General features: G+C 46.2%; 1 protein-coding gene across 3 annotated transcripts in view; it reads left to right on the top strand.

The window, feature by feature from the left end:
- Positions 1-18,671, top strand: part of CNTN4 (contactin 4) — a 132,158-nt gene that overhangs the window by 63,064 nt on the left and 50,423 nt on the right. For all 3 annotated transcript variants that reach the window (XM_038149088.1, XM_038149086.1, XM_038149085.1), the window contains exons 5-9: positions 320-523; positions 4,648-4,750; positions 5,344-5,528; positions 14,864-15,000; positions 16,788-16,917. In XM_038149088.1, the coding sequence (XP_038005016.1) occupies positions 320-523; positions 4,648-4,750; positions 5,344-5,528; positions 14,864-15,000; positions 16,788-16,917 (759 nt within the window). The remainder of the gene's footprint in view (positions 1-319; positions 524-4,647; positions 4,751-5,343; positions 5,529-14,863; positions 15,001-16,787; positions 16,918-18,671) is intronic.

The following is an 18,671-nucleotide window of genomic DNA, read 5'->3' as shown; positions in this document are numbered from 1 at the left end:
AGAAAAAAAAGGTAAAAACCAAAATGGCATTAGAGAATATATGAAGTAAAAAAAGGTAAAAACCAAAACAGAGTATATAAAAAACCAAACCAAAAACCAAACATATATATCAGGAAATACAGAGAAGAAAAAAGGTAAAAACCAAAATGGCATCAGAGAATATAGAGAAGATAAAAAGGTAAAAACCAAAATGGCCTCAGGGAATATAGAGAAGATGAAAAGGTAAAAGGCACCAGGACATCAGCAGCCGTGGGGTTCATTCCTTGGGCTGTGCTGTCTCCGTTGTCCCCTGCTCACAGCGGGTCCCTTGTGCTTGCAGAGCTGACCTACGCCTGGATCTTCAACGAGTACCCCACCTTTGTGCACCAGGACAACCGGCGCTTCGTGTCCCAGGAGACCGGGAACCTGTACATCGCCAAGGTGGAGACCTCGGACGTGGGCAACTACACCTGCGTGGTGACCAACACCGTGACCAACAGCAAGGTCCTGGGGCCACCCACGCCCCTCGTGCTCAGGAACGACGGTAGGACCCTCCCCCAGGCTGCTCTTTGGGGGCTTCGTTGTGTTCTCGTGGCTGGATGGCACCCAGAAAGTAAAAATTGGCTGAAATGTTTCTGTTGGAGTGTCCTGGTTTGCATAGACAGGTGTCTTGCTAAGGGAGGCAGGAGCCTCCCCTGAAATGGAAAATGCAAACCCCCTCCCTCTGAATTGCTGTAAGTTTTAAATTAAGGGGCTCTCGGGCAAAAAAATAAGGGAGCAGGGATAACAGTTCATTTTTAGGGAAGAAAATTAAAAGATAAAATAAACAATGCAGTAAACTAAAACAACACAGTCAGAACACAGCCTGACACACTGTGGGTCAGGGTGCTGGGAGCAGTCCAGTTGGAATTGTGGCTGCAGTCCTCCTGGAGTGTCAGGGGTAGTTCTGTTGGAAAGAGATCTTGTAGAAATCCAATTGGGATTGTGGCTGCAGCCCTCCTGGAGTGTCAGGGGTGGTTCTGCTGGAGCAGGGATCCTGGAGAAATCCAATTGGAAACGTGGCTGCAGCCCTCCTGGAGTGTCAGAAGTGGTTCTGTTGGAAAGGGATCCTGGAGAAAGGTGGAGTCTTCCTCCGAAGATCCAGTGGAAGAGGCAGCTGCTGTTCCTCTGGGGAATCCAGTGGAGAAGCTGTGCTGGTGTTCCAAATCTCAGATTCTATCCAGGTAGGAATGCTCGGCTCCTCCCTCTGGGCCCATCTCCCACTGGGATGCTGCAGCTCTTATCAGCCCTGCAGGGACATTCAGTGGCCTGTTATCAGCAGATGTGTCCCCAGAGGGAGGAGTGGCTGTGGAGGAGATAAGGAAAGCTGCCCACTGAGCAGAAGACAGCTGCCATCCAGATGGCAAACAGAGCACAATTTGCTTGGCAATCCAGGACATGGAGTGAAGGGTTTTCCCCCTCTCACGGTTTTTCAGTGATGCTGGAGCTGGGGCTCAAACTCATGGGCAGCTGAAGTTGCTCTCCCCACTGCTGGAGCGACTCTCAGAGTCAGGCAGTAATTACAAAAGAAAAACCCAGTGGGAGTTGGCCGAAGACAGGAAACAAAATAGATTTTAGAGTCTGGACATAGCAGTTTTTCTCATTTTATGCAGCCCAAAAGTGAACAAAGGCACTTTGTTGTTTCGGTAACTGTTAGCTCAGCCTGTGTTTCCCAGCAGAATTAGTGCTATTATTAGTGGTCTGTGGAATAATACAAAAAAGGGGAGAAGAAAGCAAAAGAGGATTTCTAAATTTATACAGACAATTGATCTGTATCATCATCATTTTGGAGCAGATAAGAAAAATACATTTGCATGTTAATTTCCAATTAAAATTAATTAAAATGTCTCTGTTTAAAGGCTAACAGTTGGGACATTTGTTCCAGGAATAGAAATGCAATGTTAGCAACCTCTCCTGGAAGAAGATCCACTGTCACCTCGTGGGATTTGACAAAAGTTCCTTGCTTGGAAAATGCAGGCTCGTTGCTGCAGCCTCCTGCCCATCAGGTTGACACAATCCCTGAGGATGGAGTGGGAAATGCTGAGGAATTGTCACAGCTGGACTGGGAGGGCTGGAAGTGCTGCTTCTCCAGCTCTGCTCCATATCTGCCCTCCCTTTCAGGGAATTCTGTGTTCCCATAAACGCAGCAGCAGCAAATCTGTCCCTCTGAGTCCACAGCGAGCCCTGGCATGGATGGCAAAGAGCAGTGTTTAAATTTGCCTCGTGCTGACAATTGCAGTGCTGAAATAATCTTTTTAAATATTCCAGTAATAGGATTTTTTTGCCATCCCTAGTGGAAGAGGTGGAGAGGGACTTGGTACAAGGGTAGAACAAGGGGAAATGGCTTTAAACTGATGGGGCAGGGATAGATGGGGAAGGAATTGTTCCCCATGAGGGTGGGGAGGCCCTGGCACAGCTGTGGCTGCCCCATCCCACTCCAAAACCTCTTGGGGCCATCCAGGTGGTGAGAGCTGTTTCTTCCCTATTTCTCGTTAAAATGTGGGATTTGCCATACCAGGATTGAAACAGGAAGAGTGGGAAAGGACCAAAATAGTCCTGGAATAAAATTGCCATCAGCAGCAGCTGTATGGGCCAATTAAACTGCAGCGTTTCACAGGTGTTGCCAGGAAATGCACAGCAAATCCTCAGACAAATTAGCCTCCTCCTGAATTCCTGGGACTTTCAGCCCAAAAAAAAAACGTTTTTAAGCTTTGAAATTGGAAGAAAGACACACAAGCCTCTGAAATGTAACACATGGAGCATCTGATGTGCCCTGACACTGGGAGTGCTCTCCAAGCCACACACCCAGGGTCTCTTATATTTCCTCCTCCATCCCTGCCACCTGCACAGCTAAGTCAGATGTTCAATCACCCAGGAACAGCGGGAAAAATTAGGATTTTCTGCATGGAAACGATCTTGGATTCAGGATGGAGGTGTCTCAAGTGCTCTGATGTTGCTGCTATAAAGAGGAGACAGCAGGACTCACTTCATACCCTGTATGCGCTGTGGAGATAGGCAGGGTGTCATTGCAGCAGGAGCCTTGTGGTTTTTTTCAGTACAAATCCTGATTTTTCCAGGTACAAATCCTGATTTTTCAGTGGTTGGAGCTCACAGTGAGGCTGGGAGAGGCCAGATCTGCAGGGCTGAGGGGGGTGGTGGCTGCAGCTGATGTCCCACAGCCCCAGGGAAGCATTCCCACCCCTCTGGGTGGGGGTTTATCCCCTTGGAATTTCAGCTCTCCAGGCCCAGCCCAAGGAAAAGAAATGGGAATAAATAAAAAGTGAGTGAAGAGGAAAAATATCTCCACAAGTTCTATCAGCTGCTCCTTTGGAGACCACAGGGCAGTTCTTGGCTTGATTGAAGCTCACCCAGCAAATATTCAGCACAGATTTTGGAGAAATTTAGAAATTTAGATTTTGGAGAAATTGCAAGGATTTGGCAGGCCCCAGTTGGGAAAACAGGATTTTGAGCTTTTGGAGGGCGCAGTGTTGACATGCCACATAATTCTTGTTTGTATGGTTTGTAAATGCTGGAACATCACCAGGGAATCCCAGATTTCCTGTTTCATGTACCAGGCAGGACACGAGTATGGGGAGAGTATCCATATTTTTAATAAATGCATTGAATTTTGACAACAGAGGCTGTGCAGCAGCTACTTTGTTAAACATTTCTTTGCAATTACTGTGTTGGAAGATGTCATAACCTGCTGTAGCATCAGAACAGGTCAGCAAGCAGAGGTGGGCATGGTGTCAGCCTCACACTCAGCATTTCCAGCTTCATCACTGGAAAACTAAAGGAAAAGCAGGATTTTCTTGCATCTAGTGTGAAAAGCAAGAGCAGTCAGCAATGACAGGCCAACCTCAGCAGCTCTGATGTGCCCCAGGGTCACTGCAGGCTCATTTCTGTATTTTTGGGATTCTCCAGGGCTGACCCAGCTCCTCTCCTGCCTTGGCCACCGTCCAGGAAGTGCTGCACTGTTGAGATTGGAACTGCAGTCATCAATTAGCTGATAATCACTATTGGTGGAATTCTATGTGCTGGGTTTAAGACAGTGCAGTGGCTGGAAATGGAGCCATTTGTCAGGGGTATAATGGCCTTTTTATGTGCACAAATTTTTAAACACAATTTCATAAAGAGGCTGCCACGCTCCGTGATTTACTGGGGCAGTAAAAAATAAAGAAATTACCCGAGGAGTAGAAGATCTCTGTGCATTGAAGTCCTGGAAGTTAATAGAAATATCTCTGTTAACTCCAGGGATTTTAAAACTTTTTTTCCTAATGGCTGTTTGTTCCACATTCCATTTCTAGGAGATGCTGAACCCTGATTATTGCTCCCCTTATTTCACAAGTTACCTGCAAAAATCCTGCATATTCAAAAGCGAAAAGTAACAGAGCCATGAAGAGATTTTAATCTTTGGCAGATGGTGTGGAGAGTTGGTTCAGCTTCTCCTCTGGCAGTAAGTGGGAAAAGAGCCCACACTCCACGGCTGTTAGGAACAAGCCATGTTTAAAATGAATGGATTAATTGGGCAAGTAATGATGTATAGAACAGCTCTGTGCTAGCACGGGAACACTTGTGAATTTACTGCTGAAATTCAACCAAGCCTTAGCATCTCCTTTATGTTCCCAGGGGTGATGGGAGAGTATGAGCCCAAAATAGAAGTGCAGTTCCCAGAAACTGTTCCATCTGCGAAGGGAACCACGGTGAAACTGGAGTGCTTTGCCTTGGGCAAGTAAGTTTGGATCGTTTATTATTATTATTAATTATTATTCCTGCAGCTTCTCACGTTGGTGGTGCTGGGTTTGTGGGGTTTGCAGCAGTTCCTAACAACCCACTTCCCTCAGCAGGAGTTACTTGTGGCCAGTTCTCAGAGCAGCCACAGGGACTGGGGACTCCTGTTTCTGGAGGAAACACTGGCAACACTTCCAAAATGTTGGGACTGGCAGGAAAATCATCACAAAATGGATGGTTTGTGTTGGAAGGGAGCTTGAATCCCATCCAGTGCACCCCTGCCGTGGGCAGGGACACCTTCCACCATCCCAGGCTGCTCCATCTTTTGAACACTTTTAGAGCAGCCACAGCTTCTGTGGACAACCCCTTCCAGGGCCTCCCCACCTTAAAATGGATGTATTTTTACAGCAGAACCCCAAATTCATCTGGGTCAAAACAGCATTTTAATAATAAAACGCTTCCCGCTTATACACCACGATAAACACATTTACATTATATTGCACGTAACCCACCCATGTTAAAACCCCTCTGGAGCCTGTGCCAGGCCCATGGCTCCCTCTGCCAGTGTCGTTTTGCTTTCTTTCCCTTCCTCAGCCCCGTGCCCACCATCAGCTGGAGGAGGGCGGATGGGAAGCAGCTGCCCCGGAAGGCGCGGCGGCACCGCTCCAGCGGGCTGCTGGAGATCCCCAACTTCCAGCAGGAGGATGCCGGGCTCTACGAGTGCGTGGCTGAAAATGTGAGGGGCAAAAACGTGGCACGGGGACAGCTGACGTTTTATGGTAAGCAGGCTGCCCGCTCTCTGGGCTGCTTTATTGCAGTCGGTGCAATCTGCGGTAAATATTTCGTGGGGACGTAATTTTGCGAGGATGTTTTTGAAATGACTTTCTTTTCAAATGGCACATCTCGAGAAGGGTGTAATTTGAAATAAAACCTGGCTGAATGGTGCATATTAATTGAGAATCAGAGCAGCTGGAACAAAAACACATCCCCAGAAGGACATTGGCATGGAAACGTGCTGGAAATGCTTGGAAAAGTCTCTTTTTCCTTCTCGTGGCTGGGAGGGTAAGGCAGGAAATCTGGGGGAGCATCCTCGTGTTACAGCTTGGGATTTGTGATGTATGGGTTGCCCCAGCTTTCGTGGATAAATGTTAATTGCTGATAACCAATTAAGAACAGCTTTCAAGAGGATCAGTGATTGAAGAACAGGGGGAGTTGGGATTTTCTGCCAGGGCAGAGCCCTCTTCCCCCAAAGGCTTTCTGCACCTGCTCTTCCCTGGCTGCAATCACAGCCCTTGAGCCAGGCACTGTGAAATGCCAAATTTCAGCCTCCTAGGCCTGCTCTGTTAAATAGAAGAGGCATTCATCCCTCTGATCCTGCTGCCCATCCCCAAATTTCTGCTGGGAACACCCCGCAAAGCAAACTGAAAGTGTGGCTTCACCTGTGTAGAGGTGAGTGAGAGCTCAGGGAGGGGATTTAGGGGCACAAGGGTTGGGTTTGGTACCAAGGTTCTGTTGGAGATGCTTTGGAGAGGAGAAGCTGCAGGTTCCACACCCCCACAGATGTGCAGAGACCTCCACAGCATCCAAAAAATGCGGGTTTTGTTGCTCCCCTGGTCCCATCCTATGTCATTCTTCAGAGACAATATGGACAAAAATTCAGAGTTTTCTCCCCCAAATGTTTCTGAACTCCTGCTGGCAGGGAAGATTGGGTTGAACTCCAGAGATGAGGAGAATGGTTTTTGATTTATAATAATTTTGCCAGAGAAAAAGAGTTTGGGAACCAACCCTTCTGGCAAAACTGAATTGAATTTGGTGGGTAATGTAACTTTTTTTAAAAAGTTGGGAAGTTTTCAAATTGGAAATATTTCTGAAAGACATTTCATTTAGAAATCAGAACTTTGGGGGCTTCCATTTCAAATGAGCATTTCTCCTTTTAAAACTGAGGGAAATATAAAATAAGAAAACATTTAAAAGGAGTGAAAGAGCAAGAACAAAGTGAAACCTTTCATGTTAAGGGAAGAATCCGGGGTTGATTTGAACGGGTTTTAATTTTTTTTTAATTAGATGATTTAAAGATTCCTTTTTCTGTGCTGTGTTTTTCTCCTGATTTTCCCCATGTGGGGAGTAAATTAAAAGACTCATCAGTTGTACAGTTTTGCTGTACCCACAGCCAAAGCTGCCTTTCTTGGAAAGCAGTGAATGGAGCCTTTGGAACACTCCCACCGTAGCATATATCGAGTTATAATCTCATTATTGTAATGAATTTGCCACTCTGGATCCTACACAAAAGCTGCCACTGTGGCTCCTGCTGCTTTTCACACCCTTTGTGGCATTTCTGCAGAGAAGCTCGAGGATTTTTGGGAAGAGGGGTGTTCTGCTGTCAGTCTGTCATGCTGGGAAGTCTTTCCATCTCTTCCCTGGGAGAAGAGGAATTCCCAAGGGAAAGGTGACAGACAGGCACCTCCCCTGCTGCAGGTTTTAAAGAGAATTCACTAAAATATCATCCTTGTTGTCTTGAGGATGGTGATTTTCCAGGGAACTAGTTGGGTTTTTTAGGGTAACTTGTGCTTTGCAGTACTGAAAATAGATATCTTAAAAAAAACCCCAACTTGCATTCTCTACTCTGGGCTCTGGGGTTTTGCGTGGCAGTGAATTTTTTCGGGGAAAGTAATTTATTGTAAGCTTTTATACAAATAGTTGGGGAAAATAACATAATTTTCCTTAATAATTAGGATTTCTTTTAAAGCTGAGAAATGTTATTTCATTATTGAAATACAACTGCAATGCTGGCAGAGCTTTCAAGTTGCTTTTGGAAGTTCAGGGCTGGTGCCTGGAGAGGGAAATGCTCTGGAGGTGCAGAAAGGTGCAGGTTTGAATGGATTTGAGGAAGAAATTTTTTATCATCAGGGTGCCCAGAGCAGCTGGGGCTGCCCCTGGATCCCTGGCAGTGCCCAAGGCCAGGCTGGACACTGGGGCTGGAGCACCTGGGACAGTGGGAGGTGTCCCTGCCATGCAGGGGTGGCACTGGGTGGATTTAAGGTCCCTGCAGCCCAAAGCACTGGGGCTCAGGGTGCTCTGGGTTATCAGAGGTGCTGCCCACCTGCACTGTCATGCTCTGCAGGTCACACTGAGGCTCCAGCAGCTCCACTCCTTTAAACCCAGTTAGCAGCCTCTGTCAATGGCATAAAATAAGAAAAGAGAAGAAAAAGAAATTCAAATTTGCCTGCTCACTGTAGATAACCCAGCTTCTCCGTGTGCTGCTGGAAATTGTCAGGGAGGGTTGGCTTCTGCTGGGTTTCACTCTTGTATCAGGGTTTATTTTCTCCTCCCTTAGCATATCAGTGACACTGGAGTTGTTTGACACCCTTGTTGCAGCAGAAAAGGTTAATTAAACGTGCAAGATCCATTCTTGCTGCATTTTCTGGCTCTGAGCCCCTGCACCAGGCTGTGTTTCCCTGCTCTCCACAAACACTTCTTCCAGGGCTGAGTCCCCCTTGATGGATCGACCTTCCCATGGAAACATGGTCCTGTTAATGCAATTACAGCAGCTCACTTCTGTTTCCTTGACTGCTGGCACTCTGAATGACACATTTCCCTGCTGGCTCTCTTGTTCTCCCTGCTGTCCCAGCCTCAGGTTAGTTCCTGGCAAAGGCTCCTGCTGGCGTTCTTGGGGCTGTCCCGTGCAGGGCCAACAGCTCCACTTGTTCCTTGTGGGTTTCTACCAACTCAGAATATTCCCTGATCCTGAATTATCAAATTGGACTGCACAGCCTCTTCTTCTCCACCTTTTAACAGCTCTAAGTGCTGGTGCTGACCTGCAGCTTGTTCCCTGTGCCAGCTGCATCCCGTGGCTGAGGCAGGTGAGGTCCCCAGTGGAACCCAGGGCTCTCTTCTCCCAGTTTCTCCCAGTTTCTCCAGATTTTCCCAGTTTCTCCCATGGCCCTCTCCATCCCAAAACCCTGTGTGTTTTGGGATGCACTCCCATTGACCTGATTGTATTTTTAATCTGGCTGCTCATCAATTTTACATTTGCTAACCCTCCGCAGGGCTAAGATTTATATCCTGAGCAAACAGCAATGCCAACAATTATTTTTTTTCCTGGCAGAAGTACAGTAAACAGATTACCTTAACCAGCTAATTTAAAAAGAAATTGCCTTTTTTGTTCATAAAGCCAGCATCAAGGAGATGCTTATGTATTATTGATGTTTAATTCATGGTAAGTTTAGATGCTGTTTCAGCCCGATCTTCTTTTGTTGATTTTTGTGACCCCAAGGCTGCTCAGCCCTGGGTTTGAGCTCCTTGGGCTCTGCTTCCCTGTGTTGACTCTGATGAGTCAATGCAACATCTTGAGATCCCCCTTCCCAACAAAATATTTCACCTGAATAACAGAAAATATGAAAATTTGCTGCTGGTTGAGGTGATATGAACATGGGACTGGGAGTGACAGCTCAGGGGAGGGCTGAGGAGCTGCACCCTCACTGAGAATGTTTGTTTGCTGGGATTTGGACACAAAACGTGGGATTTGGCCCTGCCTTTCCAGTCAGATCCATGCTGGGAATTACCCAAGCTCCAAAGCAGCTCAGCTGGAGCCAGCACAGATGGAGGAGCTCCCTCAGCATCACCTGTGTTGCTCCAGCATCTCCCATCCTCTCCTGCTCTGGCAAGGCGAGGAAAGGAGGAAAAAATTGCAGCTCAAATGTTTTCCAAAAGTGTCAGCACAGCAGCATCTGCATTAGCAGACAGACAGACTTCTCTGTCACTAATTACAGTTCTGTGCAGCGTTTTCTGAGATATTCAGCAAAACCCATTCAATTGGCTGGGCCCCTTTTCAGATTAAATCCTTCTCAAATCCAAGTCCCGCCAGGAATTTGTGAAGCTCCTTAATTTTGCAATGAAAAGAGTCCTCCTTTCATCAGTGGGCCTGTGTTTTATTTGGGCAAAAGCCACTCTATGCCAGTCTGTAAAACAGCCTCAGATGTAAATCAGATTATGCTCTTCATTATGGCCGGAGGTCTAAAAAGGAAGTTTGCACAAGTGAAAATCAGGCAGTTTTATGCCTGCTCAGTTTAGGTCCCAAATCACAAATAATTTGCTGAAAATTTGAATAAAGTGAGTTTCTGGACTGATAAAAAGACAAGAAAATTCCTGTACATAGGTCAAGTGCATTATTGCATTATTACTATATTATTATTAAATATCTTTCACATCACTCACTAGAAAACCCTGTTGTCACCTTTTACACTGGTGAAAGTTACTACAGGGAGGAGTAACTCTGAGTTTTGAATTCTTTGCTGCCCAAGGGAGGTCTTGCATCCAGAGCACAGACAGAACACATTCCTGCACAGAATTGTTTCTCATCCGCTTTTCCTTTTCCAAGGGATTGCTGGAACCCTGCTTCCAGAGAAATCCAATTTTTGGAGATTCGGAAAAAGTCTCCTGTTATTATCATTGTTGCCTGGAGAAACATCTCTCCAGCAGGAGAAGCAAATATACAAATAGGGTGAAACACAAATAGAAATGGAATGTGGAGGCCACTCGTGGAACACCCCACACCTCCCTGACACCCCTGAGCAGCTGCAGTTCAGTGTCAGCATGGAAAACAACTAAACCCATGAGGAGGGCTCCCTGTGGATGTGCCTGTGACACCCACAGCCCACAAAAACTGGGGAGAAAATCCTTCGATGGTGCAGAACAGGAGGTAAATGAGAGGAAGGGATGGCTGAAGGGGTTTTATCAGCTGGTTAACTCCTTCAGATTTCCCTCTGTTTCTTTTCCTCTGGTGTTTGATACTGTAGTGCCAAGCAGAATTCCCAGGCTGGGTTAGTAGGGTCAGTCTCGTAGAGTTTCCAAAGACTCAGCCAAATGGAGATTTTATTTTTTTTAGGCACAGCGTTCCAGCAGATTGGCTTGGTGCAGGATTTGCACACCTTGGAGTTGTATAGATTTCAAACAGTCCTTGAGGTCAAGAGGGGGGAAAGGGAGAGGAGCAGTGAGGTCTGGTTTCTGTGCCCTTTGGGAAGGGAACAGATCAGGATCTGAGGGGTTTGTGCACAGGAGCTGTGTCCCCCTTAGGGGCAGGATGAGCACTTACCTGCACAAGCCTTACACACTGCCTGCACTCTTTATTTCCAGTTACTCATCTGTTTTTTCCATCTGGTTGTTTGGTTGGTTTTTTTTTTTTACTTCTTACACTTGGCTTTCTGGTCTTTAGACTGCTCTGATCCTGGGCTCAGTCTCAATCTCCTTAGAATAGAGATGGTAATGGACGAGTCATTCAGCCTTTCATCTGCCATTAATGATGAATTACACAGCCTGCACCAGGTCATCAGCTGCTAGAAATTGGCTTAGGAGCACTGGAATCAATACACACCAGCTGAGAATTGGATTCTGGATATGTATTAGCACCTCATTTGCTTGAGTCTTTTTGGTTGTTTTGAACTCACAGATGATTGCAGAGTCCTGCAGGTTTATTTCTGGTTTATTTCTCGTATTTCTCCTTTACTTCTAGGGGTTTGTTACTCATTTCTGAGGCGATGCATCATCACCTGCCACATCATTTCATTTTCAAGTATCTTTTAGGACATGATTTCTAGTTTCTTCTTTTGCCTTTTAATTTATTACAGTGAAGGACAGACTGCCCCTGGACTTTTTTGTCTTAGAGAAGTAAGAGTATATTTGGGTATATTTTCCTATTCACCTGGTTTTAACTGTCCCACTTTGTGTTGGTGAAGACTGAAAGGTGATCAAAGGTAAACAGGGTTTTTTTCTCACTATTTCCATCGCTTTTCTTCAGTCCCCCTGAGTACAAACTCCGGAAATCTCCTAGGAGGGGGAGATTTTTCTGTAAAGCAATCCTTATGTGAGAGTCGTGCTTGTATCTCTAAGCTTTTTCTTTCACTTTATAGATTTAGCATATGAATTTTGCTCACAACTCAGATGAATTCTTAATCAGCTTCCAGATTTTTCCTCCAGGATGTTTCCAAGGCCTGTACTATCTTAAATACTCCAAAGCAGGACCAAAATATCTCCTGTAAAATAATTTCTCTTTGGTCAGCGCCACTGAAACGATCCAAAGGACTCTTTTCTAGACCAGTCACAAATTCAGCCTTGTCATTATCTCTGGGAATGTTGCTATACCAGAAAACATTGTGGAGAGGAGCTGGTTTCATCCCCTTACCTGAATTATTTTAATTATCATGCCTGAAATCTCGTGTTACCTTGCTCTGATCCCCAGTGGGCTCCTGTCCAGTTCCATTGGGTCGTGGCCACTCTCCTTTGGTGGCTCACACATATTTGCAGCCTGAGCCAACCCCTGAGGATTCCCCAAGACGAAGCCAGGAGCTTCTCTCTGCACTGAACTGTTGAGAGGAGAGCTTGACCTAATTAGAAAAGCTCCCAAAGAGCAGCAGAGAACGAGCTCCTGCCGAACAAACGGCTCAGAGCTTTTCACTGAGATGGTTTTTTACCTGTGCTGCTCACTCTGGAGTTGCCTGCACCATAAATGGCTTTGGAATTTGGAATTTAAGCAGTTCAAGTCACTGGAGGGGGTTGGGGTGGGGTGGGGGCTGTGGCTCGTGGGTGCTGCACCAAAGGGTGATGTGAATTTGGGGTGGCAGCTTCCAGCACTGCACGTGTCAGTCTCAGCACTCAGGGCAGGAGTCGGGATAAACAACCCACAAACCACCCCAAAAACTGCCTTTTGGAAAGAATTTCCCTTATTTAGGGAAAATTATTATTTCCCTTATTTGGGGAGTCTGTATCAAATGAGGATGGATTCTGAATTTTCTGTCCTCCTCTCCACAGGAGTTATCTTTGTTTTTCCATAGCACACACTCAGGTTATAGAGCACAGCTTACCATTCATGGCTTTTCTTGATTTGCAAATTAATTCCAGTTGTTTTGTCTGGGTGGTTTTTTTGGTTTTTTAGTTTTGTTTTCATGTGGGAAATCTGTAAAACAGCGCAGCAAAAATAAAAAAGGCAAATGGATGTGTGTGGGTTTTATAGAGCTCCTTTCATGGGATCGTAAAATTCCCTTCAAAATGATGAGTTAGATGCTGTTAGAATAGTAAATATGTAAATTCATGAGTAATTTGCAAATGTCCTTGAGCCACTGAACCCGTTGCAATTGCTCAGCTCGATGGAATTGTTCAAGTTCTTACTCCAGATGACAGAACTGGCTTTCATCTTCTTACATTTAAAGGCTTTCCCTTTCCTATCTCTTTAGATACAGACAATAAACAAGCTTAAAATATTACAGGGGCAGGAGGGGCAGCCAGAGAAATAAACACCACTCACTCCTCCTTTCCCTTCTGCATTGCCAGGATGCTCAGTTCACTTTTTTTAAATTTTATTTTTGGAATTCCCTTGGAGCTGAGGGGCTGTGGGAAAGTCTCCACCTCATCTCTGCTTTTTAGGCACGTTCAGAGAGCCAGGGGTGGGGTTAAACACAACCTGAGCTCTCTGAATTTGGATTTCCAGAATCCCATCATCACAGGCATACCCCTCTTTTGGGTATAATCATACCCATTTGCCATTTTGATGTGATATTTTTTAATTTATCCTTTCAAGCCCATCTCTGGGCCCCTGTCCCTACCCAAAGGAGATGGATAAAGTTGTTACCTGGCTTTGAGAAATCTTGATTTTCTTTTCTTTTTTTTTTTTTTTTTTTTTATCAGATTACACAAGGAAAAGTATAAATCAGGTTCTTGGAGACCTCTGCTGGTAATTTCATCCTGCTAAGTCAGATGTTCTTATGTCAAAATAGGGCAAATGCCCATAAAAAAATCAAAACTTTGTTGTTTATTGTGAGTTTCTGAATAGTATTATAGATATATTAATATACCATTACTAATAAGATCTTAAATTGATAGTGTTGTATATTGTAGACATATCTGGACAAAAGGTAACTCTTAAGGAAGTCTGAGTTTTTGGGTGGTCTTCAAAACCGTGTGGCAATTTCAGTGGAATTTAGTGGAATCTGGCTAAACTCAAACTCTGTTCAAAGAAAAAAAGCCAACAAACTGATAAAATTATGTGAAACACAGTCAAAATATAATCTCACAAGTGGCTGAAAACTGCCAGTGCTAGTTTTCACCAAATTCTACCAAAATGTATCTCCAGTATCTGCTTGTGGCCTTCCTAGGTTTATTCAGAGTCATTAATACAATTATTGGGTCCAAAGATTTTTCCTTCCTGTGGCAAGGCATGGAGATCTGGCCATAATCAAGACAAGACTGAGAGCCTGGACCTGGAGTACTGCCTGTAACCATGCAGAGTTACTGGAATAACCTCAATTTCAATGCAGAACTAGTTCTAAATTACATGTTTTGAAGTCTGAAGCTAAATTTTAGAGCTTTGAAGCCCAGGTTATGGAGACCCTGAAGAGGGAAATGTCTCTATTTGAAAGACCAGGTGTGTAGCTACTGCTTTGTTTTTGCAGGATGAGCAGGGTTTCTGAAGCTGCTCTTTTTCTTTAATGGTTTTTACTACAAATAAAATAAAAGTAGCTTCTGATCTTGGCCGGTGCCACCTTCAGAAAGCAGCACTGGACTCAAGGAGGAACTGTAATCTTTAGCAGTTCTTATGATGTTTTTTTGGGGCTACCTAAGAACAGAGGCCAGGCAGAATTAAGGGAATAAAAAGCTGTTCATTTATTGAAGGGTCTTCAGGTACATTTAGGGCAGACAAAGCCCCCAGGGGCTGCACCCAAAAATGGATGATGGGTCAGGGTTTGCACACTTTGATCAGTTTGGTCCATTTGCATCTTGGGGGTTCATCTGCCAATTCCAGCTCCAGCTAATGAAGTCATTGAGCCCCAGTTTGCTGCCCCAGCTCCCTTTTGTTCCCATCCCTGGGGCCTGAGGCAGTGAGGTGTCCTTGATTGCCAGGCCTGGAGAGGAATTGCTGTGTCTGCCCCCAATGGGAAAGCAGCAGCTCCCACTGTGTGTGGGGTTTGGAGTCACACACCAAAGAACTGCAGGGTTACAGACAGATGGAAATAGAAAAGCTGAAATCCCAGCGTTACCAAGTCCAACGCTCTGATAAGGGAGGAAAAAAACAGTTTGGCAGGACAGAGCTGCTGTTCCCAGGCTTCCCTCCCTGCTTGCCTTGCAGCCCAGCCCAGCTGGACGCAGCAGATCCGCGACGTGCACGCGGCCATCGAGGAGCGCGTGTCCTGGGAGTGCCGTGCCAGCGGCCGCCCCAAGCCCTCCTACCGCTGGCTCAAGGACGGGGAGCCCCTGCTGCCACAGGTAGGCACTGCTGGAACCCCCTGGGGGTGGGAGCTGGGGGTGCTGCGCTGCTCTGCCAGCTCTCTGATCTCTGGGTGGTTGATTTGGGGTGGGGAGGATGGCGGCGCTCTGGAATCGCGGAACGGTTTGGGTTGGAAGGGACCTTCAAGATGATCTGGTTCCACCCCCTGCTCCCAGCCTTGTCCAGCCTGGCCTTGGACACTGCCAGGGATCCAGGGGCAGCCACAGCTGCTGTGGGCACCCAGGGCCTGCCCACCCTCACAGAAAATCCCCCGTTCCTTCCTGTGCCTGGTGGCACCTCCCTACAGCTCCAGGAGCTGCTGCCAGGGACAAGCGGGACACACAACAGCTCTGCTTTCAGAGCTCTCCTCCCCAAAATGAAGGATCCATGATGCAGACCTAAGGCTGGAAAGAAGAAAAAGGAATGGATGAATGGGGTTTTGGAATGTGTCACCAGAGAATGATCACTCTAAAGTAATTACTTTAATTTATGATGTTAAGGTGAACTTCAAATGGTAATGAAACCTCGGGGTTCCTGCTGGTGTTTAATGGTGTTCCCACTCCTCCTGCTGAGCTGTGTCCCTGTGCAGGAGCTGGGGAATTACACTCCTCCCACCAGCACAGCCCAGCCTCTGCTGCAGGGTCATCACCCAGTCCATGATCCCTCCTTGTCACCACAAACTCAGCCAAGTCACCAAAGCTTTGGGTTCACAGTAGCCAGCACTCTTTCCCCTTCACTTACTGTGAAAGAGCATGGCAGCCCCGACTTGATCAAACCCTGACAAAAATTGCACAAACATTAAATTTCTGCCCCAAGGCCAAGTAGAAAGCCAATAGCTCTTTATTTTAGATTTTTTTTTTTTTTTGTAAATGTCAAACTCCTGGGGAGGGAGGGAGGGAACACTTTGCTGTACTTATTAGAATTGATAACTCGAGCTCCATGTCCTCAGGCTGACAAATGATAGCCTGGTCTTTCACTCCATGCACTAATTCTGGTTGCTTCATGCTGGTCACTGGCAGATGGGCTTGTTCTTAAATCATGTTAGTGGCTGATATGAAGTAAAGGATCATTAAATTATTAGCATTTACATTGTTTTCAGTAAACTGCAGAAGATTTTAAATGTTTCTGTCTGTGCTGGCTGAGATGGCAACCAGTCTTAGCAGCATTGCCATATACACTCAAAATGGCCTCAGGCTGTGCCAGGGGAGGGTCAGGTTGGAAATCAGGAGGAATTTCTCCATGGAAAGGGTGAATTTCTCCATTGGAACTCCCCAGGGAGATGTCCAAGAAACACCTGTATACACTATAGTTCAGTTGCTGTGGTGGTTTTTTGGTCAAAGGTTGGACACAGTAATCCTGGAGGTCTTTTCCAACCTCAGTGAGTCTGTGATTCCACGGAAATAGCATTGTTTTAAATGTTTCTGAGGATGGGCTTGGCTGCGATGTGCCACTGTGGAACAGAAGTGCATTTCTTGCCTTGAGCTTATCTCCTTGAAAGGGATATTAATCTAAATGCTTTGGGTATTAAATCAATGAGGGGTCAAGGGAAAGTCCTCCAATTGAAATTGCATTTACCAACTCCTGTATTGGTTTCCCCATTTAGTCTCCAGCCTGACATAAATTTGGCCAGCAGACAAATAAATTGCAGCACGCAAATTCCTCCCGTTACCGCCGCTTCCTTTGGTCCACCTTGCTGCAAAACACAGCAGGACAACCTCTGCGTGCAGGTCCCGTGGAGGCTTGCCCGTGTTCTTGTTGATTTCGGAGTTTGTTTTGCTGTCCCCAGGGCAGGGTGCAGCTGGAGCAGGGCTCTCTGACCATCCCCAACGTGAGCCTCTCGGACGCGGGGATGTACCAGTGCGTGGCGGAGAACAGGCACGGCGTCATCTTTGCCAGTGCAGAGCTCAGTGTCATAGGTGAGTGCACGTCCCTGAGCCCTGCCAGCCTCCCACAAGCACAGCAAGCCCTGCCCAGGTGCTCCTGCCAAGCGGCAGCAGCTGAAGCAGAAGGGGATCCTTGGTGATTGGTTCCTGAAGCAGAAGGGGATCTTTGGCGATTTGTTTCTAAGGAAGGTGTGAAATGGAAACTTGAGGCAGTGGAGGGCAGAGAACAGATGTTTTTTACTTCATCCCACATTCCCCCATTCCTCCAGGAGCTGGCAGGTGCATTCCCTCTCCTGTTGGTTAAAGCTGTTTCTGGAGAAGCCTGAGCATTGCCATTCAGAGCATCCAGGCGCCCAGAACTGGCTGCAGAGGTGACTGCTGAGGACATGGTGACAAACCTCCTGTCTGAAGAGACCTTTCAGCAATCCTGCAGCAAAACAAATTCCCCTATCCCAAAGAAAAGCGCCCTCCACCCCAGATTTCTGGGCACAGCTGCTCTGCTCCTCCCAGATAAAATCAGGAGAGGCTCATGTGAGTCCAAGTGGGGAAATTCCTGAGGGGAGGGAGCAGAGATTACAGAGCCAGGATCTTCTCAGAGGTGCCCGTGCCAGGACAGGAGGCAATGGCCACCAACTAAAACCCTGGAAATGCCACTTAAAATAAGAAAAACTTTATTTTGAGGTTGGTTGGACACTAGAACAGATTGTCCAGAGACATTGTGGCATCCCTGTCCTTGGAGATGCTCAACATCCATCTGGCCACCTCCGTGGGCAACCTCCTGTGGCTGCTCCTGGGTGAGCAGGGCTGGGGTGGGACCATCCCAGGGGTCCCTGCCAGGCTGCAACTCCATCCCAAAACACGTTCTTGAACGAGAGGCAGCCCTGCTCAGCATAGGGTTGTAGTTTCAAAGGGTTAAACCCAATTCCTGATTACAAAATAACCGTTTCGTTGCTCTCAAACCACACATTCAGTAGCAGCAATCTCTGATTTATCCTGAAGAACAAAACATGAGGTTTTTTCCAGCTATGGGATTTTCAATTATTGGTCATTTTTTATCATCAGTGATAGATGCCTGCATAGAAAAAAAATTCATTTGAGGGATTGTCTGTGTTGCTGTTGGAGAAAGGTACGATAATGCTCAATAAATTAGACTTCACAATGCTGGGATTTATTGGACATGAAAGAAATCGAAATAAACCCACTGATGCTTTTCTGGTCTATTTAAAACCTGGTAAAAATGGACCTTTGGGAAGGAGGAAGATGTTTTCGGAGGAGAGAGGTTTAATCCTTGGTGGTGGTGTCCCTGTGCCCAGCAGCTCCTCGTGTCCACACAAAAAACCAATTTTTGGAGGGTCTGGTCTGAGCAACCTGGCAAGGAATATTTATTTGGCCAACTTCTCACTTGGGTTCTGCAGCTCTGTTCCTGTCTGTCACAGGAAAAGCACCCAAATGGTGTCCTGCAGATAAATTCCTGTGCATCTGTGATTTAACTTGGCACATTTTGAAAGGAAAGCAGCAGGTTTGCCTTTTCACTAGAGCTTCAAAGCAGGGCAACATTCTGAGCCCTCCCTGGGAAATTTTAGCTTTTAACCAGATCTGAGTGTTAAAATGGTTGTTTTAAAAGGTCCTGAAGTTAAGCACTTGCTACTGGTGGTGTTTAATCATCTCAAGTGAGACTTACACCAAAATTAAGTGAAAGAGAGAAATGGAAAATTACAGCCCGAGCTTTTCACAGAGTGATTCTTCTCAATTATTGTTGCCAATTATCTTGCCTGGAGCCCTTAAAT

Source organism: Motacilla alba, chromosome 12, assembly GCF_015832195.1.
Source record: "Motacilla alba alba isolate MOTALB_02 chromosome 12, Motacilla_alba_V1.0_pri, whole genome shotgun sequence".
Classification (NCBI taxonomy): Eukaryota; Metazoa; Chordata; class Aves; order Passeriformes; family Motacillidae; genus Motacilla; species Motacilla alba.
The sequence above is the reverse complement of the archived record's forward strand: the minus strand, read 5'-3'. Positions and strand labels throughout refer to the sequence as shown.